The sequence below is a fragment of the Sycon ciliatum genome, chromosome 9 (assembly GCF_964019385.1).
Source record: "Sycon ciliatum chromosome 9, ocSycCili1.1, whole genome shotgun sequence".
NCBI lineage: Eukaryota > Metazoa > Porifera > Calcarea > Leucosolenida > Sycettidae > Sycon > Sycon ciliatum.
The window spans coordinates 18,695,377-18,705,421 of NC_088651.1; the positions used below are offsets into that span (position 1 = coordinate 18,695,377).

At 45.9% G+C, this 10,045-nt stretch overlaps 1 protein-coding gene and 1 non-coding gene across 2 annotated transcripts; one reads left to right on the top strand and one right to left on the bottom strand.

Annotated features, from left to right (window-relative positions):
* Window positions 1-456: 456 nt before the first annotated feature.
* LOC135824778 (uncharacterized) lies at window positions 457-6,379 on the bottom strand. The gene is made up of 4 exons (XM_065337484.1): window positions 5,717-6,379; window positions 4,546-4,677; window positions 2,274-2,453; window positions 457-1,056 (listed from the first exon to the last, which is right to left on the bottom strand). Exons 1-4 carry the CDS (start codon window positions 5,873-5,875, stop codon window positions 853-855), a joined length of 675 nt encoding a protein of 224 aa, XP_065193556.1. The 5' UTR covers window positions 5,876-6,379; the 3' UTR covers window positions 457-852.
* A 1,329-nt stretch (window positions 6,380-7,708) lies between these two features.
* Window positions 7,709-7,780, top strand: Trnae-cuc (transfer RNA glutamic acid (anticodon CUC)). The gene has a single exon. It is a non-coding gene; the product is annotated as a tRNA-Glu (tRNA).
* The last annotated feature ends 2,265 nt before the right edge of the window (window positions 7,781-10,045 follow it).

Genomic DNA, 10,045 nt, shown 5'->3' on the forward strand with positions numbered 1-10,045 from the left:
TCCAATCTCTCTCTCTCTCTCTCTCTCTCTCTCTCTCTCTCTCTCTCTCTCTCTCTCTCTATCTATCTATCTCTCTCTCTCTCTCTCTCTCTCTCTCTCTCTCTCTCTCTCTTGTGTACAAGGCTCTGCCCTACATGGGTACATGGGTATTGAGCACTCTTCGGACAGCGAAGCACGCTACTGGTACTTGATTATATTTTGCCTACAGATAGCCTACAGATATAAAGAGGGCACTCGCCTGATGATTGCATTGCGTGTGCATTGTGTAAGAAGTTCGCAGTTGCGACCACACTCTGTAAACTTCATTTGTGCGTATTTCTACAGATAAAGAGCCTCGAGACTTCTACAGACAATCAATTTCGCAGTGCTTGTTCAAGACACGGATGTCATGCTGTCCCTATGCTCAGAGTTTCCAGTAGCACGTGCTCTTGGCAAACTGTTATTGCTAGCATAGTCTGAAATATGGCCATGGATGGAGAAATAGACTGCATGGCGGGCTCAAGGCAAATCCTACATATGAGAATAAAAGAAGAGGATGAAGAAAAGATCAATAGCAGGCAGTGGCGGTTCTCATAAGCTGCTATAGGTACCCGATATGCCAATAATGAACTGATCCCGCAAGCTGTCCAGCCAGCACTTGTATGACATACATGCACAGTAAATGCAGCGTATTGGCAATGAATATGACTGAAACTGTGTATTGAACTCGACTCATATCAAGAGCCCTGCCCAAAAATGGCTCGGAATAATGTCACAAGTGTAATTATTAGTTGCAAAGGGGTGGTCGCGGGGGGGATAAGATTACAATCCCTTTATCTCATTCAAGAACAAGAGCGCTCATCCGGATCTGTATTAGATACCCAGTGCCGTAATGAGAACAGCAGCTCTCAACACGCCATTGCTGATCAGCCTGTTCAGGTGTTCGTTCTCCGGGAAACCGGCGAGAGCCAGCTGCGTCGAGATGGCGGACGTGTCCATCGGATCGGCGTAAGCTACCTTTCCTGCCAGTCGCGAGACTGTTCTTCGCTTGCTCTTCCACTCCGCACTGTCCTTGAGCTAGTAAAGCAAACCAGGTGAGGAGTAAAGCGTACACAGACAATGATGAGATACACAATTTGAACTCGAATGGAGAGCCAAGGAGAAAAGAAAAGGACTAAGGAACGACAAAGTTATCTGTTACCGCATGAGCTGATTGTTTAGTAACTGGTGGTGTTAGTGGACATTATAGCGTAACTTGTAGTTCCTTGGTCATTATTATTTTTTCTTTTCTACACAATTTGAGATCTTCTCAAAATAGTCCAATATCGGGTTAAAATGGCTATGGTGGGATTGGATGAGGAGATGAAGGATGAAAACAGCAGATGCAGATGCCTATCCAGATGGGATCATTTTGAGATGAATGTTCAAGCCTTTTGAAATTTAACATGTTTATATGATTGGTCGTCAAATGAGAAGCCCATTGCACAATGACGTAATTTGCACCGTAAACACCCTCATGCAACCACCTGGGCCTGGTCGTGTGTGTGGGTCTTGAACAGTGCATTGCTGTTCCCAGCGTACTCGCATGCATTGCTCGTACACAACACATGGCAATGTGCAATGGGCCTATGGTCGCTGAACGATGCATACAACCACTTCATAAGTTACAAACCCCACCCGTTTTAGTCCTGCACCTGTACATGTGTGTATGAAAACTATTTTTTTAAATTGTTCTTCTCTACATGTACATTAAAACCTGTGACTAACGGACCACACATTGGGGCCAGAGAAAGCGGTCTTTAGTTGCAGTTGGTCCTTAGTTAGAGGTTTGCACTGCACAACCATAATAATGTGAGACCGTCCGTGCATGGCGAAGTGATCTGTTGTACCAGGCTGGTGGCTAGTCACGGTGGTCTTTAGTTACAGGTTTTACTGTTCCCCATACTAGTACTTAGTTTTTTTCAGAGTTTTTTCATCATAATCACAATACGTTTTTCATCATTCTGTGACAAGAGCCAGCTGTTGGCTGGTGAGAAGGCATCATTTCCTGTTCGCCTGGTGAAGTAAAATAAAGAATAAACTTTTCTAATTGTCCGCAAACTCCAACACAGCCATTTACACTTTTAGGAAACTTCACTTCTCAACTTCAAGCTGTGAATTTGAATTTGAATCGCAGTGCAGAGACCTTTTTTGGAGTTTGGAGTTGAGAAGTGAAGTTTCCTAAAAGAATACATAATACCATACATTGGTACATTGGTTGCTAGGCACTGAACGCACTCTAAGGTATTCTGTACCTTGTCGATGTTCTCCTGACTGAGAGATTCGCTGACATCCAGCTGGATGGACTTGCGCGACAGCTCGCTCTGCAGCCTTTGATTCCCGCTCAGCAACTTCTGGTACTCAGAGAGATAGGCAATGTGCTTGCTGAGCGTGTTGCGGGCGTTCAGGATTCTCAGATTCGCCTTGTTGGTGATCTGTAGAAAGTGTGATCGTGTGCAACGAACATGCAACTAGGTTAAGAGAAATACAGTAAGTCATTACACTTATACCTCGTGTATCCGGTACTCTTTTATCCGGATCCCTCGCCATCCGGAAGAAAAATTGCTGGCCACCGATTTACAGCATATGTCATCCATATACCCAATATGCGTGTTCGATTATCCAGTTCCCTCGCATATCCGGATATTTTGTGGAAAACAGATGTGTGCGGTTAAGCGAGATCTGACTGTACTCGTAACAACCAGGTCTCACCACAGCCAATACCCTGTTTGTGAAAGGTGGTCTTGCCACATACAATGTACATGTAGGTTCAAGTGTGATTTGATGGCTGCGTGAAAGGCCTCTTAACGCAGGTCGTCTTTCAAAGCAGGTGTTCTTTTTATAGCAGGTGTTCTTCTCTGTCAGTGTTTGTCTCTGTATAACCGTTAGGCGGCGAGAAGACGATAACTTTGATATAGCGACAAATAGTATCCGTGAAGCGAGCAATACGCCAAGTTGGTTTGTTTCCCCGCAAAGCTTCTGTTATGACACGACTTTTCCCTGATGATAGTCTCAAGAAAATCGATTAGGAACATTAATTTCAACATAATTATTATTATTCTCTTTGTCCTTTGCGTAACGTCCACTTCACTGATACTATTTGTCGTGCCATGTTAAAGTTTGGGTAATCATGCAGTTTAGGGTCCCAAATTTAGGGTCCCAAATTATTTCGCACTTTCCCAGTGTTCAGTGTACTGTCACACGCGTTTTCAGTGTACTTTCACTATGCTTCTTCTTTTCTCGTGTGAAAGTTTTGTTTCCTGTGGATTCTGCCTGGCTCACGCATCATCTCTGATGGCTGGGCCGCATACGCGCAGATCAGGAACGTCGACGGTGGCGTATACCAGCACGATGTCGTCGTCCACGACGACAACTTTGTTGATCCGGACGACCGAACGATTCACACCAACAACGTGGAAAACATGTGGATGCGGGCCAAGCGCCAGCTGAAGCGCAACTTCGGCACCTCGCGAGAGTTGTTCCCGACGTACCTCTGCGAGTTCGTGTGGAGACAGAGAGTTCGCGCGGAAGACAACACGTTCGGCTCCCTGCTCCGCAGTGTTCACCAGCAGTACCCAGTCTGATCTGTCCTCGGTTTTCATGAAAATAAAGTTCATGATGTGAAAGTACACTGAAAACGCGTGTGACAGTACACTGAACACTGGGAAAGTGCGAAATAATTTGGGACCCTAAACTGCATGATTACCAAAGTTTGTCTCCGTACTAGCAGCAGTAGGTATTATATTTAGCTAGACAGCTCCTTACAGGATACCACCCAGTGGATGAAACCCGTATTATTTTTTGAGGTACGGTGTGTAATTATACTTAGAAGTGGGACGCACTTCAGGCTCTTGAACATTTTGAAAGTTTTCACTAGTATAATACTTTCACGCCTTATCATCAGGTGAAATACAGGCAAAATCAAATGAACATGGACAATGGATTAAATACAGAAAGGGGGTAGAAACAGCGCAAGGAACAACAGCGTCAAATGTGTCACGTAGAAAGTAATGAGGGAAAGGTGCAAGTGTGAGTAAACCCATAAAAGCGTGAAGTACGGTGCAACAAACACACAAAACAAATCGACAAAAACTAACGAGTTGTTGACGACTTTCAAAATGTTCAAGAGCCCGGGTGCGTCCTACTTCTAAGCATAATTGCATTCTTGTCTCCAAGGAACTTGCCGTATGTTAGGCGGGGTATGTGGTGGTGGAGGTAGTAGTGATGGGTGATGCACGGTTGAGCCTGGTGAAATCCGACCTAGACTAAGAGTGGACATTTGGTGCCTCGAATGTTCACGACCCCTGGTGCCCTATAAAGTGGCATCGATGCGACTGCACATCACATGTGTGAGTACAATGATTATAATCATGACTTGTACAGAAAGCCATTTTTACCATTTGGTTCGGATTTCGCTGACCAAGTAGTTACCACGCCGCGCAGTTCTTCTGGTAACTGCATGTATAGCAAGGCGTTCCCTACCACAGGTTTCACCGCAGGGGATATGGCAGTGCATGTACAACGTACCTCCTCCGCCTGCACCATGATCGGTTTGCGAACCGTCTTGCAGCAGGCACTGGAGACCGCAGTGTCGCACAGCTTCTCAATGTCTTTCAGCTCAGAGTTCGGTCTGCCCGTTCCCAACCAACCTCGGAAAGCCTGCAGAAAGAAATACACGGCCTGTAGTTACCTCATGGCAGGAAGCAGTATATAACATCAGATAACTGATTGGTTTTGCATGCAGCCTACACATTTCGACATATATTTAAGTAATTTAACCATAATTTGGCCGTTACAAGAATTCACTGGGTTCTTGCAATTTTTTCTTTTGTCTGGGCATTGGCCTGATTAAGGTTAAAAAGAAATGATGTCGAAATGTCAAAGACTCTACTTCATTCCTATGAGACCCGTGCTTAAACAGGGGTGTACGACAGATCCGTTTGCTACATCTTAATGTCTGTAGTACTGTGATCCTCAAGCACATTGGCTGATTTTCTCATTCGGTTGGATTTCACTTTCTGCCGGTGTACGTGTAACGAAACTAGCCCCGCTGTTGTCCTGTGTCACACTACTCCTTCCAATGGTGTTAGTACTGCCAGTGGGAACAGCTTGTGGCATGGAGCAAGAGGTACTTTGAAATGCAGCACTTGCACATCTCCTCTGTCCCAATATTGATGGCTGCCAGGGCTACGAGCTAAGATGTTGCGACGTCGGCGGTATGTTATGAAGAAAGGGTCTGCTCGAAAGGTGTGTATTGAGCAGGGAGCTGTGCTTTCTTGCAGGTTTGCCCAGTGGAAGCTTCGACGGGCTTTTCGTGTGCTCCAGACGCAGTCATAAGTCAGTAAAGTGACAAGTCAGTCGGCAGGAAGCGCGAGCTCCGACGTTTGGAGCAGACCTTTGTCTGCACAAATGCGTTTATAATTTGTTTCACTCCGACATTGAGCCAATAGTAATAATGTGAAGAGTAAAGGACCTGACGTTTTGCGCCTTGTTGGCGCACTATATGACTTTATGTTATCTCGCTACATTGGTGAACTGTTGGTCACAACTAGTAACTTATAGGTCCTTTTCTCTTTACATTGTAACCTTTATTTTATTCATGATTACCATTTTCATGTTTTCTCTGGATTTGCTTTACCCACCAAATGGATCACCTGGGGTATACGTATCGCAACATCATGCAACGAACGAGCAATACCTTGAGACTGCTGAGCGCTTCGATGACGTCCTGCTCCGACGCAATGTCCATGATTGTGCGTACACGTATTCGATCGTTCAGCGCCATCTCCCGGTCCAGCAACTCCATGTGGTACGCGCACTTGCGCTGCATGAGCACGACACTGTACACAGAGCCCATGACGGAGGCGTAGCGGACGAAGTCAGCGGCCCAGTCCCGGCTTAGTAATACGTGTGTGTGTGTGGGAGTAGGCCTGTGGTTATAGGAGACTGCAACGATACCAAACTTGTCGGGAGTTGAAAGTCACACGTACACCGCTGTCACAAAATACGAATCGGAGCTCCGCCAGCCACCACTGCGTTCACGAACTGATTCTCAATGCTTGGAAGAAAACAGAACCCCCGGGATCTTTTCTCTGCTATCAACGCTAGATCTGCGTGTTCGACATCTTTCAGAAACAGCTACCAAGCAGTGAACTAGATCAACAGTGAGGATGGCGGAGGCTGTAAGGGAGAGAATTTTTCACGCATTGCCACTGATTGTCGAAAGGAACAGCTTCAGACTTCAGCTCACGTCACTTTCAGCCTCGAAGTTCCGTTCAAAAGCAGTCACATTGTAAGCTTCACTCGAACTACATCTACTGTTTATCAAAATACCTGGCGTCCCAGCAGGATCGTGATGAGAGACTAGACTGTCCATTTTCTACTCATTTTCATAACCGCTAGGTTTTCAGTCAACTGCGTTGTCTGTTCGCGTGCATACCAGTACGCGTGTAGCGGAAATATCAGCTCCGCCGTCTGCCGGCTGTGTGGTCACTGTGCAAAAAGGCAAAGAGACCTACGCATGTTCCAAAGGGCTGTTAGAGCGGAGTGCGGCATTGCGTAAGTATGGTCTGCTAGCTGTGGCAATATTCTGCGGATTTCCATGGGCGCAAGCGCAAATTCATGCGCGGACTTCGGATGCGTAGCCGTTGACCGGGGGTTGGGGTTGCCCCATGCTACAAACGCGGAATCTAAGACCTGAACATATTCGATTCTCAATGGGCGAAAACATAATGACCCTCCAGCAACGACACCCGTGTTCCTGCAGTCCTGGTCAAACTAGAACATTACGAGCATCGAGACCACTAAAGGCTTACCCACTCCGCATAGGTTAAAAAAATATTCTTACAGCATTGCCACCTTGAAGGCATCGCAATCAACGAAATCGTGATGTGCACTCGGCCAAGCTCCTCCACAATCTGGTGGAGTGATGGAGATTGCTCACGCTTCACATTATGTCCGTTTCTGTGGCTAATAAAATTATCTGCATGCACAATATTGTTGATCCTTGTGGGTGGTGGAGTTCCAACCGATGCGGAGCCTCAAGCGAACCGTGAATTATTTTGCCCCTTCAGTTCATGTCACAATTACGCAGAGTGTACAATCTGACTGGTAAACAGTGGATCTCTCGGCAAGATGTCTTCGTTTGATGTTTGGGATTTCATTGATATGCTACTCATGGATATTATTCGATTTCATATCCGCTGAGGCAAGGAGTGCCCCCCCCCCCCCCCACCACCACCACCACCACCACCACCACCATCAGTCTCATCCATTATCTGATTGACTGTTTCCCATTTGCCTTGACAGTTAATATAGCAAGGTCGTCGTAAACTACGGGTATTGTACGACTCCCATGTTCAAGCTGTTGTCGGGAAGCAGCCTCTTGACTAAACAAGTACATTTTGCACGTGATAGGTATTACATTACCTCTTGGTATCATGCTTCTCGGCATTCGTCTTGTTGAGCACTCTCGGTAGGCTGCTCTAGTGCTGTTGCATTACGCATCGCCCTCTGCTTTTCCTGGTTTGATAGTCCTTAAAAACAATGCCGAAATAGCTTGCTGTCTACAGCATTGGGCAAGTACATGACTTGTACTGATGAACGTAGTTACATCAAATGTACAGGCAGAGCGCTTAGCATGTACGTCATGTATGTGAAATCCTGTCTCTTGTTTGTTTTCTTTCGTGAGTCCCATATGGTCTAGTGGTTAGGATTCGGCGCTCTCACCGCCGCGGCCCGGGTTCGATTCCCGGTGTGGGAACATTCTTTTTTTTCTATTGTTGACGGTCCTGCGATGAGTACCAGCTCGTACTGTATGTGTGTGTGTGTGCGTATTATTAATTTTGTCTTGGCCTGGTTGTCGATCAGGATATTCTTCTCTTGTATTCACCAAAGTGAGCGACTGAAAAGGGAAAGGGTCGGAAGATTATGAACACTATACAGAAGAACAAGAAGGAAACTTTTAAGCTGAGTTTTTCTTCTTGCTCTTCTGTTGTGTAGGGTTTATTAGCCATTTGCTTGCAGGAATGTTGGCTTTCAAAAACAAGCATGAAATCGCTCTAATACTACGTTTAATTTGTATGGGGAAATCCCTAAATGAAATGTTGAAAAGAGATACATGTAGGTGCATCATACTTTGAAGGAGTTCAGCACATATCAATCTGCATGATCAGTAATCACTGATCAGCCAAGACGCTAACTCAACGACGATCAGCATAATATTAATACAATCATGCTACCATTGAATGGACAACGCTAGTCCTGAACTCTGACTGAGCATTCTCCTGATTGTCGCCGACATTTATGCCGCCCGTGAGAAAGGCAACATATGACCTCCGGCGCTGATAAAATGGTTGGATGGTTGGTACTGATGAGAAACCCTGACTGCTTTCGCTCCAGATCGCGTTGTTGAAGGCGCCAGACAAATATGCATGTGGCACTAAAAATGAAGATCACGAACAGACCCGAGCATCTGGCTAAAAGCGGTGCCTTCAGATCGGGCTGATCAAAGCATATTTCTGCACAGTCTTCTTTCGACTGACACTACAGGTTACAATGTCTCGCCTGTCAAGCGCGCTGTGTTCGTGTCATCGATTGGCAGCGACACGGTGCGAAGTCGTGGAGATTGCGTTCGATTTGTGATCGCTGTGGAATTCGCTGTCCAGTTGTCGCCACTACGAAATGCAAGATCAATCTTACACCGCCATTCTCAGTGCCAGGCGGTGAAGGGCAGGACAACAAACGTTCATCGAGCAAGAGAACTAGTGATTGGCTTTGTCCCTCGTGACTTGCATTCCTAACGCTGGAGACTCTTAGAATGCGAGATCGCTTTGCTGGAGATTTCCACTGCTGAATTTGGCCACGAAATCGGAATGAATGACTCTTTAGCATTCGGGAAAGCACAGAGCAGTTTACTCAAAACACGTCAATACAATTTTTCGGATGTTAATAATATCACATTTAGGTGATATCCAGCGTACGCGGTACTGAGAGTTCCTTTTAGTTGTACACGTACACTGTTCTTGGATTCCCTGCAGAACATGCACTGAGTATACGCAGGGAAAAGCAAGTTTCCAAGACGATGAACTGCGAAACACACCTGCGTGTATCACTGCATCTACTTCAAATTGTCGTTCCCAGTGACACGTTGAACACTTGTTACAATGGCATTAGGTAGGGAAACACCGTGATTATCAGGCGCCCACTTCTGCTGGTACAATCGCTTTCGTTCCTCGCACTTGTGAGCAAATCTGGCAATTGACAAACTGGCTGTTTCCACTCTAGAAAATCATATTATTCCCGTGAAACGAGCGATTGAAATTGGCAGTTCAGGTAAGGGCTGGGCCCTGTCACGTGTCAACCGCTTGTCAGTGCTTGATAGTTTTTTTTGGATTGTCAAGGCTAATTTGTCGTTAGTACACTGGACAGTTCAGGATCAGCCATGCAGCTGCTCTCCGCCTCGCTTGTGAATGTGAAGTTTCACGACACCTGTACGTACTGCACACAGATTTAACGCTCCTCGATTACATTAAAAACCCTACGCACCATCGTCAAATCGAGTCCTCAGTTATGTGACAAATTTGAGCATCGCTATGTGACAATATCTGTTCTCCCTAGTGACACCCTTTGGAATGTCGCAGAAACCGTAGAGTGCATGCAAACGCACTAACGTTAGTTCTGCATCCATTCGTATACTTAGTACAATTTCCTTGCACATTCTTCGCTAGGAAACTTTACCAAGACGATCAGATTCTCTTTCCTTGCTCACACGTGTATGCCAATTGTGTGAGTTTTGCTTACTGTGTTTCATTTGCATGTACATGTACTTACAAGACAAATCAAAGACCTCCGATCACCGAGGATGAAATTCATTCACGGGGGATAAGGTGTTATGAAGCTGTGCGCGGTAGGTTTTCCAAGCGGAAAAGATGTCATTCGTTACAAAAGATATACACGCTTTGGCCCGGTCCTGCAGGTCGAGCGACCATGCAGTTCATACTCATAGGCGCACTCCTGTGGAACCAGC